Source organism: Ceratotherium simum, chromosome 6 (genome assembly GCF_057802395.1).
Source record: "Ceratotherium simum simum isolate JZ-2026a chromosome 6, ASM5780239v1, whole genome shotgun sequence".
Taxonomy (NCBI): domain Eukaryota; kingdom Metazoa; phylum Chordata; class Mammalia; order Perissodactyla; family Rhinocerotidae; genus Ceratotherium; species Ceratotherium simum.
Window position 1 is genome coordinate 80018972 of NC_141905.1, and position 17710 is coordinate 80036681.

At 48.6% G+C, this 17710-nt stretch overlaps 1 protein-coding gene across 4 annotated transcripts in view; it reads left to right on the forward strand.

Moving 5' to 3' along the window:
* The window catches only part of TACC2 (transforming acidic coiled-coil containing protein 2), a 192608-nt gene that overhangs the window by 157541 nt on the left and 17357 nt on the right, over positions 1–17710 (forward strand). For 2 of the 4 annotated variants that reach the window (XM_087432743.1, XM_004428143.3), the window contains 7 exons: positions 142–202; positions 1389–1590; positions 8293–8357; positions 9690–9805; positions 11061–11232; positions 12524–12664; positions 13532–13621. In XM_087432743.1, the coding sequence (XP_087288869.1) occupies positions 142–202; positions 1389–1590; positions 8293–8357; positions 9690–9805; positions 11061–11232; positions 12524–12664; positions 13532–13621 (847 nt within the window). The remainder of the gene's footprint in view (positions 1–141; positions 203–1388; positions 1591–8292; positions 8358–9689; positions 9806–11060; positions 11233–12523; positions 12665–13531; positions 13622–17710) is intronic. The other 2 variants (XM_087432742.1, XM_014785812.2) reach the window with 1 other exon arrangement.

The following is a 17710-nucleotide window of genomic DNA, read 5'->3' on the forward strand; positions in this document are numbered from 1 at the left end:
AGTTGGCGTTGGAGTGGTGTAGACGGGAGGTTGGTCTGGGCCAGATGCTCAGCAGAGGCGGTGGCTTCAGTCTGCCCTGTATAGCTCTGGAGTATTCTATACCTCTGTTTGTTGTGTTTACATTTTCCATTTTGTTTCCAGTGACACATTTAGGGTGAAAAAGTCGCCAAAACGGTCTCCTCTCTCTGATCCACCTTCTCAGGTATACTGTTCTCTTGATATTTATGATGTTATTGCTCACCCGGGGAGTTAAGGCTGATGTGTTTTTATCCCCCACTAGTCAACAGAGCTTGCTTTTCTGCTCATCATGGGCACATTTCCAGCTCCCTCTTATGCCTCCTACATGAAAGGTCCCTAGTGTTTGCAAGACATTGTCTTGATCCTTTCCTTTTGGGGAAGACCAGAGTGTCCTGAGAATAGGAAGATGTTCAGGAAAAATGTTAGTTGAATTCTGTAGGAACTGTGCCAGGCCATTCCGACCAGTTAATCTGCTGAGAACTTACCTGAATATCAAGTGGAGGAAGTCTGTTGAGATAAATGAATATATAGTGAGAAAATGAAAAAATGGAATATATGTAAGAGCACTGGATTATGTCACCAAAATCCGAGTGGGGAGATAAAGGAAATCCATCCCCTAGAGCAGCGGGGGCTTGGGCTCTTTCTTCATTCGAGTCCCTATCTCCCTCTCACGAGTTCCTCTACCAAATAGATGCCCTTTCTTCCACCCTGTTTGCAGACCAAGGAAGGTTATCCTCAAGTGTGTATGCCAGGCCAATCAAGGTCATAAAACAAGCAAACCTCCCACCAGCGCCCCCACATCTGAGCCAGCCAGCCAACCCTGGCCAGGATGGAGGCTGTTCAGCCTCAGGAGAGGGGTCTTGGGTCCCAGTCCCAGCTCTGCTCCAACATTTCTGGGCTCCCACCCTGCCCTGCTCAGCTGCACACCCTCTGTGGAGACGGAGATAAGACCCCCTTTCTCTTCCTGCATCCACAGGCGTTAGGATTGTCAGGTGATATTGACGATATTGATGCGCAGGGCCTGAGCACTGTGAGAGCATCACACGGTAGTGGCAGTATTGAAAGTGCCCGGAGTAAAAGTCTCCTTATTTTTCTCACAGTGAACGAGCAGGAATGTCTCGAATAACCAAGACACAAAATCCTGATTTTTTTTTTTAAACTTGTGGTCACCCCCTGAAATAAGCCATCAGAAAAGGAAATTCATAGAGGAAAGAACTTGTTTCCTTGGGACCATTTTGAGCAGAGTCCGAGGACATGCAGAGGTTTTGACAGGGACCTGTCCTGGTTAGGGGGCCCCCAGACTGGTGGGTGGGTGCAGTTTCGGACGCGGAGACTGGATGAGAGAAGACACTGCTTCCCTTTCCTCGCAGGACCCCACTCCAGCGGCCACACCAGAAACGCCGCCAGTGATCTCTGCCGTGGTCCACGCGACTGATGAGGAGAAGCTGGCGGTCACCAACCAGAAGTGGACGTGCATGACGGTGGATCTGGAGGCTGACAAACAAGACTACCCGCAGCCCTCGGACCTGTCCACCTTCGTAAACGAGACCAAATTCAATTCACCCACGGAGGGTAAGCAACTTGGTAGCCAGCCGGATCCCCACCCTACCTTGGAGACCACTGCCCCTAGGGAGCAAAAGGCCAGGAAAGACACTTCTAAGCCGGGTAACTGTGCTATCAGCTGCAGTCTCCCAGTGCACTCTGAGCTAAGGCTGCTGTTTAAAACAGCGTGAGGCCTGAAACCAGCTGTCCCGTGACCCCAAACTGCCTGCTAAGAGCCAGCACAGCGCCCTCTAATTCCCAGTCCTGAGCTCCCTCGAGCTCTGCTCATTCTGTGCTTTGTGTCCCTTGATGATTTTGAAAAAACAGCTCCAAGGAGCATCATTCAAGCTAAATGCTTGGGGTGGGTCAACCTACTGGGGGTTTCTTGGTGCCACACTGTTCATAGTCCCCAAAGGATGATCCATAATCTGGCCACACCTTCTGCTCAGGCCCCAAACTAGAGGTTCCCCCAGACTTGCTAACGACAGGACAGAGTCCTTTGGAATAGGCCCCCAGGCAAGTTGCTCATCTCATTAATATCTTCCTTCCTCTTTTGTGTATTCACATTCAGCTTTCTGCTTGACCCTTAGGCTTGAAAAATTCATGTATCTTAAGTCAACGCAGCATGACTGGGTGAATCAAGATTTTTTAAAAAATTACTTATTCCACACTGATTTTTCTGAGAATGTATATTGTTTTCCACACTTCCTTTCTTGTTAGGAAAGCAGATGAGAGAGCAGCTGTGGATTAATCCATTTCCCCAATTTGATTTGATGGTGCTCTGGGTTCCCATCCTCACAATGCCTTTCCTCCGCCCCACGCTGTGTGAGGCCTGTAGCCTCATTTGGGTCATCGGTCCAGCTCTCTGGACTGTTGCGATGGTTCTGAGTTTCCCTTTTCAAGATGTTAAGTTCTGACAATTTAAAAACATTGAGTAGAAGTCAGCGTGAGGATGATTGAACATGAAAACCTTATCTCTACTTCCTTGCTAATTAGGACCATGGTTTCTGTTAAATAACCTTCCACCCCGATCTGGGCATGGCAGTGGTGTAACTGAGTTGCAGGTAATTTTTAATTGTAACTCAAAATGCTTCCTCTGGAAGGTCTTCCACAATCAGGCCTCTCAGTGGCTGGCTTGGTGCCCATGAGGTCTCTGAACGGTACTGTGAGATACCATTTCATGTTTTTTGGAATTTGGGATGCTTATCTTCTCACTACAGTGCCTTTCCACAGTTTGAAAATGAAAAGATGATCCAAATTTTGTGTACTTGGACTTTTGGGCATTGTATCTTCTGCAGAATGGAGCCTTTTGGTTGGCTGTCCAGTTGGCCCTCTTGCTGGGGGTTTGGGAAGCCTAACAGTGACCATCTCACTCCAACCTGACCCCAGGGGCTGGGACCTGGACTCCACCTCTCTTCAGTCCTCGTTTTCCTCTGCACACGTGCGTGAACCGTGAAGCCCACTTTTCCCCAGGGACGCCCCTGCTCAACTGCCTCTGCAGTGGCTGCTGCTGGCCCCAGGCTGGAATGTCCCCCCTTCCCTCTCTCCCACACTTGTCCTGCCCCCTTTCAGCCTTCCCCTGGACGTCTCCTCTGCACTGCCTGCCCACAATGCTTGGTCTGGGCCACTCTGAGATCACTTAGTGTCGTAATGATGATGTGTGTGCATCTCTTGCTCTCCTGCTAGAGTATGTGTTTCCCGAAAGCAAGAGCTCCATCTTTCCATCTTTGTGTTCCCCACAGCTTCCTGAACACAGTAGGGACTAAAGATAGGTTTGTGAGAGAAAGGAAATACAAGGCCAGGCAGGTAAACAGCTTAGTGTCAGCACAGTCAATTTAATCTTTGCAGCAGGCATCCCTGTGTGAGGGAGATGGGGGGACATCCCAGACACAGCAGGGGGTCCTTGAACACAAGCTGTGGACTTGGCCGTTTTGATAGCACCTGTGGTTTCAGCTGGTTCACATCTCTTGAAGCTTGATAAGAAACTCCTAAATGTCAGAATCATTTAGAAACCAAACTGGGCTTGGCATTGTAGATAAGAATCAATAGGTGTATGATTTGAGGGGGTGTGTGTATTTGGTGGTATCATCAGAAACCAAATACATGCATTTTTTTCATAGAAAATGTAAAGATGCTAATAGTACTTTTTAAGCTAATAGATGCCTCATTCAATGACAGCATCTGTTTCTTCATCTTTAACATTGAACTAAAACAGACCACTCACTAGCTCAATGACATATTTGATCATTGTTTTTTTCCTGCAAAAATTCAACCAATAGGTAAATCTGAGTTTGGAACAAAACTCTGTTAAACCTGCCTCCTTAGAAATGATTGTGAAGACTTGGGAGGTCCCGAACATAATTACAGCTGGCTGGCGGGCAGTTGGAAATCCATAATGTGTGTGAATACAGAGCAGTTGTAGTTCCAGGAGGTGTGGACCTGCATTCACCTCTCTAATTGACCCTGGTTCCCTCCAGCAACTGTATGTAGATACAGGATGCAGAGCCCTCTTATCAGATTGTCCTTCTGTTAACTTAGTGAGGTCAAGTCCAGCATCACCAGACATGCACCGAGGGTGCTGGTGTTGATCACCAGGAAGAATCTGGCCAGGCCTGCAGCTCTGATTGAGGGTTTCTTACACTGTAGCCACAAATCACAGGAAAATAAAATGTTGGGTTAGATATAATAGTTACCATTTGAACACGTACTCACTACAACCCGAGTTTTCTAAGTAACAAGAAGGCGGGAACTGGCATTGGTGGGACACTCACTTGGAGCGCTGCCGGGTCTCTTACATACACAATTTCATTTCACCCTCTTAGCTCTAGATAGTGGATTTCTGCGCCTCCCCCTTTAAGAGGGAGGAAGCAGAGGCTTTGAGCTGTTAAGACTGGCTGGGTGTCGCGGGGCTAATCCATGGAGAACCAGGTCTGCCTGACTCTGAGATGCCTGCTCTCTTCCACCACGCTCTTTATGTGAACATCGTCCTGGCTTCCTTTCGTCATCTGTAGAGGGAGGGTGTTGAACTGATAGGTGCTTCCCTTCCACAAAAGCTTCACGTTGTCTTACTATTTTGAAAAACCTGAGTGGAACTAGTTTAGAAAGATGCCCAGCTAATTAAAATTGCATGTTGGGGCTGTAATTACATCAACTCACTGTGGCGACACTGATAATCTCCCGCTGATTAAAAACTCAGATTGGCAATTATAACATTTTTCTTCGAGCGCTTGCTTTGTAAGTGCCCTTTTTTAGCACAATCTTTTGAAACATGGTGCTATGGGAGAAAACCTAGCCCGTGTGGTCCCTAGGTGTGAAAAGATTAGGAACCACTGGGTGACACAGCCTCTGACCTCTCCTAGCTCTGGTCCAAGAGACCCTGAGGAAGCAGTTGTTTTAGTTTTACAAGTCTGGATGGCCTTTTGATGGTCACCCAGTTCTCCCGTCTCCCTAAACACACAGCTGTCAGCCCCTCCTTCCTGCATTCAACAGAGGGGAAGGTATCCTTCTCAGGGGCCTAACTGTTCTTCAGTGTGGGCACCATTCCTGTCACACCACAGACATTTAGAAGGGTGGCAGCAAGGAAGTTGGGAGCAGCATCCTTGTCCCCTTCCAAAAGGCTCTTTCCTTCTCCCCTCATCACTTGTGTTAAAAGTTCCAGAAATAGGGGCCGGCCTGGTGGCATAGTGGTTAAGTTCGCACACTCCGCTCCGGTGGCCCATGGTTTGCGGGTTTGGATCCCAGGCATGGACTTTTGCACTGCTCGTCAAGCCATGCTTTGGCAGCATCCCACATACAAAATAGAGGAAATGGGCACAGATGTTAGCTCAGGGCTAATCTTCCTCAGCAAAAAAAGAGGACAATTGGCAATGGATGTTAACTCAGAGCCAGTCTTCCTCACACTCACAAAAAATTTCCAGAAATATTAGCGATGAACAATGATATACCTGGTCACAATCCCTTACATTTGTATAACCCGTTGTAGGGCTTTTATCTTACATCATTTCATTTTATTCTGCAAAACGTAGGCACTTTGAGCTCCGTTTTATAGATAGGTCAATAGGCACAGAGAAGTCAGCGAGGTGGCTCCCCTGATCCTGGGAATGACAATCTGGACTAAACTACATCCTTCCGGCTTCTGCCTAGGGCTCTTTCCAGTCCCTCAGCAAAGCTCCAGCAATTAGAGTCAGGTGAAAACAGCAGTTGGGCCCTCTCACTGTTCATTGTCCGGTGTGAAATAATTAACCAAAAGCAGCCCTCGGATATGACAGGACCCATTAAAAATAACTTTGAGTCTCTTTAGCTTGAAGTGGCAGTGCTTTCCCGAGCAGCCTCTTCTCTTAGAGGTGAAAACACTGGCCACTTGGCGTAACTGGCATCACCCTTCCTGGCCTGCCAGCTGCGTGTGGCGTGGGGTAAAAATGGAACTAAAATTAGACGTGGCTCCCTCGTCCAAGCCTAACTTGGAGGCTTAGAATTTAAAGCAGGTGAGTGAGATTTTGAAAAGCAAGTTCAGTCATATGTTTTCTCAAATTTCAGATGTCACCCCGCTGGTAAGAAGAGGCGTTTGTTTTGCTTCACATCCTGTCCAGGCCGTTTTGTAAATCATAAGTGAGAATCCAAACCGGCTGTGATGGGAAAGTTCAGGTCATGTTCTGAGGGAACACCTCCAGACGTCCTCACTTGCCTGGACTGAAGTTCCTGTGTAGAGTGTGGGCCTTCTGTAACCACACGTGTCACAGATGCGGACATTTCTCGGGGGGCTCAGAGAACCCCCCACTACTATACTGTCATGTGCTTCCTCTGAAGGGAGGAACGGGGGACAGTGGGCAGTGGGAAGGGAAACCGCCTTGGCAGGTAGGCAAGAAGGCAAGTGAGAGAGCTTGGTAACCTAAAGCTTACCCAGGGTAGCTGCCAGGAAACAAGCTCCGATTCCGGGTGGGACGCTTCACTGAGGTGAGCTGGGGACAGAGCCAGGTACTGGCCAGGGCCACAGGTCCCCAGAAAATCTCTGGAGTGGCCCTTAGCTTGTTTGGTGCATCCTAGGTACTCTGTGCTGTCGCGAGGTGTGCTGGGGAGAGGTCTGTTAAATAATTGAGGGTTAAATCATACCTTGGCAATGATGATACCTTGGAGAAGGAGGCAGCTGATTCACTCTTATCTTCTCAACTTAAACAGTCCCTAATAGGACAAAAAAATGATAGTTGTGGGGTCTATTTGGAAGAGGCCCTAGAAATCATCTTGTCTTTCACTGTCTCTCACCTGCTCCTCATTTTTAAGGTGAAGAGCACAGTAAGTCTTTGTAAACGAATGCTTCTGTGTCTTAAGTGGCAGCAGACCCGGTACAGGTTCACATGACAGTCACAGACCCTGAGCTCCAGACCAGCAGCACATGGTTTGGCTCTCGTCTCTGTTGGTCCCGAGTGATGCAAAGTCAGGGCGTCAGCCTTCAGGACGCATGAGGTCTTTCTGGTCATTAATCCACAAAACCATCTTCATTCCCATAAGCAGGCCGTGCCTACTAGAAGGATGCGTTTGCTTCCCCAGGGAGATTCAGAGACTCCTGAAAAGTTGTCCGCGGGTTTAAGTGCTGGGGTTTATTCGGCCACAACCACACACACTGCAGGTTTTGAGAAAGTCTTCCAGGAAATACCGCATCTTAAAGCTCATGTTAAAGGAATCATTTTTTAAGTGATGCCTTCAACAATATGTAGAATTAGAGGTCCTTTAAACCAGAACTGCTATTTCTATTTATTTTTATGTAAAGAAATTAAGGCATTAGGGATTGCCGCTGATGCTCTTGCACAGCTCGTTTCTGAGCAGCTCATGTGTCACCTCTTGGTTTTCTTTTTAAGTAGAAAGGAGCCACCTGGTAGCTGCAGTTGTAGCTTCTGCCAGAATAGAGTCCTTTTTTGTCTTGTTCACCGCTGCACCCACTGTGCTCAGCACAGTTTGAGAAACACAGTAGGTGCTCAGAATCCATTGACTGGACAGGGAGTTCAGTTGAGTGGCAGAGGTGGGTTTCCACAGGGAACTGCTGGGAACCTGAGCAGACAGTGGGTTTCTAGTCTCTGGTGAGAATGCCTGGAGTTGTCTTTGCAGCCTAAAGTCTCCAGTCAATTTAAAATAGGTCATTTCTCTATCAAACTGGACTTTAATAGTCTTTGCATCTGGCAATTTGATTTGGACCGGTCTTGTAGGCACTGGCAGAATTTTGGGAGATGTTCCAGGTGACTTGTGAAGCTTCTCTTACAAGCAACACTGAAGGAAACATATCTGTTCTCCCCTTGCTTCAGAGTGTGGCTGGAACTCAATTCTCAGAGGGGGACAAATATGGGTCCAGTTGTATAATGTCACCGAGACGTGGGAAGATTCCACACGTTGCACATGAGACTTACAGAGAAAACCAAGACCCAAAATGTATACACTCTCCAATCTGAAAACTCGGTACAAAATGCTCGGATCTGTCCCCAGTCAAACCTATGCTTGGTCGTGACATTTAATTCCCTTGGAACTCTCTCTGACTCCCAAGTAGCAGAAGCCCCTTTACAGCAAGAGGTTTACCAGTTGTCTGAAAGTAGCTGACTTGAGCCTGCCCTTTCAGCTGCATGGGAACTCTCTAGTCAGTGGACAGTCTCAAAGAGCTTAGAGCCTTGTTCTAGGCCCCACCCTGCCAGGCCCAAATCTTTCCTTTTTTTTCTGTGGCGCTAACCTCTCCTTTTGTTTCTTTTGCAGAGTTGGATTACAGAAACTCCTATGAAATTGAATATATGGAGAAAATTGGCTCCTCCTCCTTACCTGTAAGTTCTGCCTCCGGCAAGTCGGGGACTTGCTTGCCCACCCTGTCCTCTGTTGTGACAACGCAGGCGCTGGCCTCCTCCCCTGTGCAAAGCATCCCTGGGAGCTCAGCCCCCTATTCGAGGGTCCTCTGTGCCCACAGCGTCCTGGGTGCACAGTGAGGGTGAACTGGGGCTGGAGGGTTTGAGGTATGTACTCAGTCCACGGCAGATGGCATTTTCAGGGGGAAAACGATACAACGTACTTAGGCTCCCTGCAGAATTACAGTCACGCGTTGCTTAACGACAGGGGTGCTTTCTGAGAAATGCATTGTTAGGCGATTTCGTCATTTTGTGAACCTCATCAAGTGTACTTACACAAACCTAGATGGCACAGCCTACTAGACACCTGGGCTGTATGGTGCTGATCTGTGGGACCACTGTCACATATGTGGCCCATCGTTGATTGAAACATCGTCATTCGGTACATGACCGTACTTCCCTAGACTGAGAAAGAACTGGTCAGAGATTTCTTTTTAAAAGGAGGGAGGAGTGATTTGGTTCTTTTTAAGGTGTACTGTTATCTGTTTTCTTCAAATAAATTGCTTTATATAGCTGAAGACTGTCTCTTCTGGCAATAAGCCGTCCACCCCTTTTTGGTTTTAAGTGATTGTGATGGGCAGCTGGTGTTCCCTGCTTGCTGTCTGCTGCCGCCAGGGCATTTGGTTTCGAGCATGACCTCTTGTGCTGTGCTGGTGTCCAGCGGTGCCATCAGAGGCGTGGAGGTGCCCAGGAGGGCTCGCCACTGCAGCGCTAAATGGCCCTGACATATTGCTCGTATCTTTCTTTGCATCGTTCCTAGATGCTGGGGTTGCTGCTTCTAAACTGCAGTTTGCTGTCAGTCAGCAAACCTCGATGGCGGTGCTCATCGCTCTGGGTCCTCATGTTCCTCTTTCCCCATTTGACTGTGGTCCATGCCCAGCCTGGGGTCTCGCCTACCCCTCTGTTTATCCTCGGTGGCCAGCATGGTTGGCCATCCAGAGAAGGTGGCCAGTAAATGCTGATGGACTGAACAGCTTACAGCACATCAATGCCATTACGATCCTTTTCCCCTCGAAAATGTTCCCAGCTGCACACAGTTGCACCCTCTCTCTCTGCCTGCCTCCTTCCCTCCCATTCTGTGTTTCTCTCTCCTGGCCAGGACTGGCTCTCTCCTCCCTTCTGGGTGGCTCTAGAAAAGTGAAGCCTTTTCTCTGATGAGTTGTTTGTTCCTATTGAAGAGTGTTCTGGTTTTCACCTCTGTAGCGTGTTCAGGCCAACTGTAGCTGAGCTGACATGTGACTTTGATCTCTGCAGCAGGACGATGACGCCCCGAAAAAGCAGGCCTTGTACCTTATGTTTGACACTTCTCAGGAGAGCCCGGTCAAGTCTCCTGCCGTCCGGATGTCGGAGTCCCCGACGCCGTGTTCAGGGTACGACCTCCACGATGAGAGAGTTACAGATCAGGCCAGAGGTCCCCAAGCCACTGAGCACCGTGGCACTGCTGTCCTGACATCATTTCCTTTGCATGTACTCAGGCAGCCCACATCTCAATCTCTCTGAATGTCCACACGTTCATAAATGCAGTGGGCTTGTGACTGTCTCCGCTTTCGACTAAGGTGAAATCCTTTAGCAGCTGAATGTATGAGCCCCCTCTGATTGCCCCCAGTGCACACACAACTTCATTTTGTTATCTGCCCCGTGGGGAGGCAGCGTGCCTCAGCATTGAGCCTGAGTCACCCCCTCGACCTTTACTGGTTGTGTGACCTGATGCAAGTTATTTGACCCCCCTGTGCTGCAGATGCCTCACGTGTGAAGTGAGAGTAGTTAAAAAAATGACCCCATAGGGATTTTATGAAGATTAAGTGAGGCTTTCAGTCCTACAGGCATCCCCTAGCTGTGCAGTGGGAATAGGATACCTGTCCTCCAAAGCCGTCGGGACGATTAAACTGAGATGCTGTAAGGAAAGCACTTGTCACGGTGTCTGGGATGCATTAAGTGCCTGATAAGTATTTATTGTTGATACGAATGTGAATATTAGCATTTGTCAGGGTCATGCTCTGAGCTGTGTGGCGCTGGATTGGGTAAGGGGGACATCGCTCTAAGATTGGGACCTTCCTATCTCTTCCTGCCTGCCCCTTTCACTGAACAGGAGTGGAAACTCTTGCTTTGACTTCCCAAACTTACTCCAGAATCTGCACAGGCTGGTGGGAATGATGAGGATGTCATTACAACAGTGATGGCCCCATGTGACAGGTGCCACTTTCCACTGTGGTCAGTGCTCTACGTGCAGGCAGCATCTCACTTGATCTTCCCAGAGGGGTGTACTGTCTCCACCTTACAGAAGGGAAACCGAGCTACACTACCCACTTACCGAGTTGCTCCCCTTCGGGGGCGCAACCAAGGCACTGGCTGTCTGCTCAGCTGGAGAGCTCGTGCCCTTAGCCAATGGCATCTGTGCTTCCGACCCGCCCTTGTCAGCAGGCCATGGGGTGGGGCTGGGCCACCCCCTCCCTCAGGCTACCCAGCCTACAGGCCCCACGGCTACCCAAGACCTGCTCCATTTCCCTCTGGAAAACCAGCCCTATAAGTCCAGAATCCTTTGGGATGTTGACTGGGTGGGGGCATCCTGGCCGATTTCAGTGGGATTTCCGTTGAGAAGACTAAAGATGTCCTTTGCTTTCTTAGGTCAAGTTTTGAGGAGACTGAAGCCCTTGTGAACGCTGGGGCAAAGATCCAGCATCCTGTTGCGCGAGGGCTGGCCCCCAACCAAGACCCGCACTTGCAGGTGTCAGAGAAATCTTCCCAGAAAGAGCTGGAGGCCATGGCCTTGGGCACCGCTTCAGATGCCATTGAAATTGTAAGTGGGGTCAGAGGGGCCTGAGATCACTGGGGATGAGGCCCGGCCTGCTGGGTCCCATCACCAAGGGGGCGTGCCTTCAGAGCAACACTCAACTTGGCACCCAGTGTGTGGCCCCACCCCATATCTCGGACCACAGAAGCCAGCCTAGGAGACCCCCTGCCATAATGAGGAGGGAAAGGCTCTCCATTCCCATCTAAGGGCTTTATTTACCTTCAGCATTATTTATCTTCCACTTTCAGTCCCTTAGGGCTAGACTGATGCTTTGGAGCTGTCATCAGTCTGTACTCTGCTTCTCCATGCTCTATGGCAGAGGATGGAGAATGGTGGAGCAGGGACACTCTCCTTTTGGGGAGCAGTTGGTTTTCCTGGGCTTTGGTGATGGGAAATCCCTCCTGTTTGTAGACCAGGACTTACACCTCTCCCCGCCCAGCTCCTGTGGGGCCTTGCAGAGCAAATAGACCTGAGATGAAGGCCACACCCCCACCCCCTACGTATCTAAAATGGACTATCCTTCTAGGTGAATTTTATTTTTGTTTCTTTTGCTTCCCTCCTATCAATCTCCAAGAGGTTTTGAGGCCGTTGATTTAGTGTGTGACTTCTGTTGTTCTGGATTAGTAAGCCATTCATTTGTCTCATGCATCTGATATTTATTGAGCACCTACTATGAATCTGGCAGTTGGATACTGGAAAAATAATAATGAGCTAAAAAAAAAAGTCTAGACGTGACTCCAACCATCTCTCCAGTGGATACTGTGGAAGGACTCATGCATGGTTCAACTTCTACAGAGTTGGCTTCTGATTTGAAGTCTTTCTGATCCACTGGGAGACACCTTTTCGTTTGAAATCATCTTTCCATTATTTAGAAAATGACCTTTACTAAAACTGTACTTCCTTTGATATTTACACTTGGAGGTGTTTTCTTGATGAGTTATGTTACGTTTAGAAAACCCATCAACTAGCTTGTCTCCCACCCCCCGAGATTTTCAAATGAATAAGCAAGTGGTCACTTTCCTCCCACTGATTGGTTAGGGAGTGAGGGTGGTGTGGGGGTGGGGAGGGCACCTAAGGCTGTGCTTTTGGGGAGGGGGTTGGGCCTGCTAATCTCAGGATGCCTGCTGTCAGCATGTGGGAAATAGTCCAGATGAAAAGGAAAGTACTGGCACCTAATTGATGTTCTCTTTAGCCTTAAGGCAAGTGTCCAGCAGGTAGATGCATGGTCCTTCCTTGGAATCGATATCACTCTGCTCTCCTCTATTTTTCCTCTGTGTCCTCCTCTGCCGGCCTTCAGACAGCTCCTGAGGGCTCCTTTGCCTCTGCTGACGCCCTCCTCAGCAGGCTAGCTCATCCAGCCTCTCTCTGTGGTGCACTTGACTATCTGGAACCCGACTTAGCAGAAAAGAATCCCCCAGTATTTGCTCAGAAACTTCAGGTTTGTAGCCCACGTGTGACCTTTTGGGAGTTTGTCGAAACCTCAGTAGAGAATGAACCTCTGAACCCCAAATGCAATGAGGCAGGATTTCATGAAGAATTGCTGAGAATGTTCCAAATGAAATATAGAGACTGATATATGTGGTGTTCTTTACCCGAGACGCCAAAGTGGTATAAATTGTGTGATTACATATGGCACAAACCATTTGTACAGTATTTCAATTTGGAATTTGGGCCCAAACAGTCAATTTTCAGAAGTTTTGATAGCCCCAAAAGCAGTTTCTGTGATTTATTCACAGAACCAAGGGTATTAGATTACCCTTGAGCCAAGCTATTTATATGTACGAGGCTATCGCAGACTCCCACTGAGATAACATCTGGACTCCGTCTTGCGTCTGGAACCAAAACAGTTATCTACTAGGTGCTTTAAATGTGACAACTTAATTCGATACCCTCTAGACTAGGCCGTTCAGAGCAAGCTTAGAGAGATTGTTCACAGTCGTTGGAGAGGTGCAAATCCATTCATAGCAGTTGTTGGCCAACTTCACGTTAAATGAACGAAAGGAAAAAAATCGAAGGAAACAGTGCAGTCTAAATTTTGACCCCATTTTAAAATCATTTCATATTCGACTGCATGATGCTTCCCGACAGACATTCCAAAAACGGGTGATTCAAAAAAAAAGGAAATTAAACACTTATTTCATGATCTGCTGAGGTCCTAATTGTGAAAGAAAGCCAGAGCGTGTGTTTCTGCTGCGTCTCTGTCATGACACATTCACGTGGCGCATTCATTTCTTGGATGTGGGCGACATTGACGTCGTGTCCTGATGTGTTTCCCTGCGATGTGCTCACCCCGCCCCTCCGGCAGGAGGAGTTAGAGTTTGCCATCATGCGGATAGAAGCCCTGAAGCTGGCCAGGCAGATCACCCTGGCTGCCCGCAGCCGCCAGGACACCAAGGTACCGGTTTGCTGCTGCCGTGCGCTGCCTCTTGAGAATGTTGTGTGGTCCAGAAGCTTCTTTGCTAACCATTGGGCAGGCAAGCATTGTCGGTGTCCAACAAAGTATAATTTTCCAAAAGCTGAAAGCATAACTCTTGTGTAAATATATGCCGAGCACACATCTGACATCAGTGTAACTCAATGGTGAGGGAACCAGCCGGATGGTAAAGCTGGTTGAATGGAAGAGAATATGAGAAATGGATGTACAGAGTCAGTGGGGTAAAGGCTAGAATAAAATGGCAAAGTTAGGTATAGAACTGGTTAATACCGGTTAAAAAGGATAAACAAATACCTTTGAGGTTATTTTTTTTCTACAGAAATCATTTGCTTCTCTACTGAACAAAAATAATTGGCAGTTTTCCATTTTCTACAAGTTAATAACTAACTTGGACCCTAATCAATAGTAAATAGTAAGTGAAACCCAGACCTTCCTAAGTTGTCAGATGACCCTTAGGTCAGGGGTCAGCAATCCTTTTCTGTAAAGGGCAGATAGGAAATATTTTAGGCTTTGCTGGCCATATGGACTCTGTTGCAGCCACTCAACTCTGCCACCATACCTCGAAAGCAGCCGCAGACAATAGATAGATGAATGGCTGTGGCGGTGTTCCAGTAAAACCTTTTTTACAAAAAAGGGGAGCCAGCCATTTGGCCTGCAGACCATAGTGTGCTAACCCCTGCTCTAGAGTGGAATATGATATTGACAGGGCGTGCAGAAATCTTTTTGCCTGGGTTCCAATTTGGGGTAATTTTTCTTAACAATTTGAATGAGTTGCTGATGACATGCAAAATGTTGTGTGGCCCGGTGAGGTTCAACCTGACCCCAGTTTGGCCAGCCCGGTGAACCTGGTGAGCCAGACCAGGGCTTGGGCCCCAGTGTGTCTGTGGCCTTGAATGAGTTGATGAGCCTCTCTGAGCCTCAGTTTTTCCATCTGTGAGATGAGGCTACTAACAGCGAGTTGGCAGATAGCTGTAGGGACTGCAGGTGATGTGTGGAGGGCAACGCCGGGTGTGGCATCAGTAGGTGTGCGATAAATGAAAGCTGCTGTTCTTAGCTAACCCTCACTTTTGCCTCTGTTACCTGATAAGTCGCTCAGAGCATCTCTCCTCAGTAGGCGGGTCCAGGTCCCATTTTACAGATTGGGAAATGGAGCCACAGAACCAGCATGAGGCCTGACAGTGATCTGGCCTACTGGGAACTAGAACTCAGATCTCCAGATGGGAGCCCCTTGCCTGTCTGTCTCTCTCGAGAAACAGCTCATTTGGCAGAGGGGCCAGTGGTTTCTCCCGTCTCTTGTCCTTGGTATAGGATCAGAAGTTCGCCTGCATCTCCTGCCCTGAAGGCCCCCAGCATGTGGTTTCCCTGGAGCCAAAGGGGGGCGCCTCCCAGTGACAGAAGGTGGTCACACTATGGGTGTCCAGACTAGAAACAGTGGGACCCAGGGCAGTGACAAGAATGTAAATACAGACTGCCAATGTCCTTGTTCTTGTTGCCAGCCCATAAACTTGGGCTTAAGAAAGTATTAAGCAGTGAGGATTTTTCCCCATTTGATTTATTTCTTGATAGCCTTGGATAGTGGCTTAAAGTCAGAATGAGTTGCTTGAAGTTTGGCCACTATAAATACAGTATGCAGTCTTCCTGTCCAGAAGTTTGAGGCAGAGTTGAGCATGCTTCAATAAGTAGTTCAGATTGAGCAGAAAGTGTTCTGGAGGGCCTGGGTATCCCCACCTCCTTCCTCTGAGAGCACGTCAGAGATGGCGGTCAGGAATGTTGGCCAGCACTTGACTTCCTGTTGGTTACAGCCTATTCTCAGACCATGTCCCAATTCTGATTTAGAAAATGTTGTCACATGGATCTACTGCATGTGAGTTGGAGAGACAACCTGAGCTACCTCCCTAAGTATTTCAGAAGGACATGCTAAAAGAAATATTCCCTAGGGGTGGAACCGTCTTGGAGAGTAAGGAGGGTTTTTCTCTACCATAGCACCTTGTACTGCTTTGTAAGAAGTACATTACCTGGTGACCTTGGCCCGTGGAAAATGGATGCTCTTTCCTGTAACTAACCAGCCCAAGGGTGGTCCATTTTCTTTAACCCAATTAAATTCCTGTGGGTTTCCTGTTCATATAGGTGCTTGATGGCCCCTCACTGCACTGGAAACTGCTGATATGTAGAAAGAGAAAAGAGCGGCTGTGTATCCAATTTGCTCTTTTTTTCTGCCCATATATTTCAGCTGCAGGTGACATAGCCCAGGCCTTTTGGCAGCATAGTCTTAAACTGTTGCTAACAAAAATGAAATCGTTTGGAATGAAAAAAAAGTCATATTGAGGAGATGAGAAGCCACATGAACTATGATGGGAGTGACTTCTGGTTGCTCCTTCGAGCAGCTTCAACTTACATCTCCCTTTTGACTGAGAGCCAGCTGAGCCGACCTTGGAGGGACCACAGCAGTTTCCTCTGTCTCATTAGTTAGAAAACATTAGAAATGAGGAAAACTCCATGGAGGCTGGGATGTCAGGTGGTAGCCCACTTACTGTTTTCCTTCCACATGCTTCTGGCCCAACTGAATTCGGTGTGTCCTCTTGGGGTAAATCTGACCAGGGTTGCTAGCTGTGTAGCTAGTACTAAATGAGGATAGATAGAACCTAAGTTTCTTATCTGTATGGCTTTCCAAAGGGTGCAAGGTGCACGGGGGTTTGATTTGATTTAATTTGTGTATATGACAGATACTGGTCATGATCCCTAAAGCCTTTGTCCTTTCTGGATGAGGGGACCCGAAGTAGAGAAAGAAGGATGTGTCTGGGTAACTCAGGAACAAGAATCACACAAATGGCAAGCTTCAGGACGGGAGGAAGTCCTAGAAACAGGCATCATTGGGAGGGAAAGGGGGTTAATCCCCAGTGTCTGATTCCTCCGGGAGTCCTGGCTGACCAAGGCAGACGCCTGAATAGTACCTCAGTGGGAGGAGGAGTTAGGTCTGGGGCAATCTGTATGGTTGGTTGCTGAGCCACCTGACATCATAGGCTCCTTCCCTCAAGCTGTGTCCAGAAACTAACCGCCCCCGCTTTTAACAGCACGATGCCTGAAAGCAGTAAGAACAGTCTGAAGAGCAGTGACAAAGGGCTGGCACGTGGGTTTGCTGTTTTCAAGAATTTGTGGTCATCGCCTGCAGCCTGTGTTGAGAAGGATTGAGGCCATGTCTTGAATCAGTGAGAAGGAGTGGCTAGTTGGTGGCTGGTGGCGCCTCCTGGGGAAGTGGGAGAAGGGCACTTACTGAGTGCCCTCCTCCTGTTTGTCATCCTGGGCTTGAGAACTGCCATTGTCAAATTTGGATGGGACAGCGCCAGGGTGAGGCCGCTCTCTTGCCCAGCACCATGTGGCCCGGACACCCCCTTAGCACCCAGCCTGTGTCCACACCCCATGACCTTGGCCCATCTTGCTGTGGTCTCCCTCCCTGGTCTCCATCCCTGCTCCCCAGCCCCGTGCATGCCCCTTGCACTGCCCTCCCAGCCCCGCTCGCAGGACAGGGATCTTGCTTTGGTGTCTTGGTCCCAGACATGGCAGCATCCCCTGAGGCCTGGCAACAGGGAATTGGCCACAAGGAAAACTCTGAGCTTGGGCGAGGGACAGGACCCCCGCCCCTGGCTGCAAGGCCAGAAGGACCCCAGGAATGAGGTCTGCAGGTCTTGCTGGGGTGACAGTGGCCCAGGGGTCCTTGGAGGGACCAAGACTTGAGGGAGTGGATTGAGGGGTTGGAAGCTGGTCCTAAAGGCTCATGCTGTCTGGAGCGTGGTCATTTCACATTTCAGTTTGTGATTCTAGTGGCTTTTTGGACCCTCTAAAGTAGCAAGTGGGAGATTACGTGAGAGAAACAAAGCTTAATCTAAGTCTATCTGCGAGAGACAAACCTATTAATTTCGGTGAAAAACAATTCTTGGTTGTAAGAGAAAACCGGGGTGTGTACTTGAATTTCGTTAACCTGCAGATACTCGGGCAGTAATTCAAGTGGGTGCTGAATTCGTCTGTGCCTTTATTGACACCACCAGGTGGCCG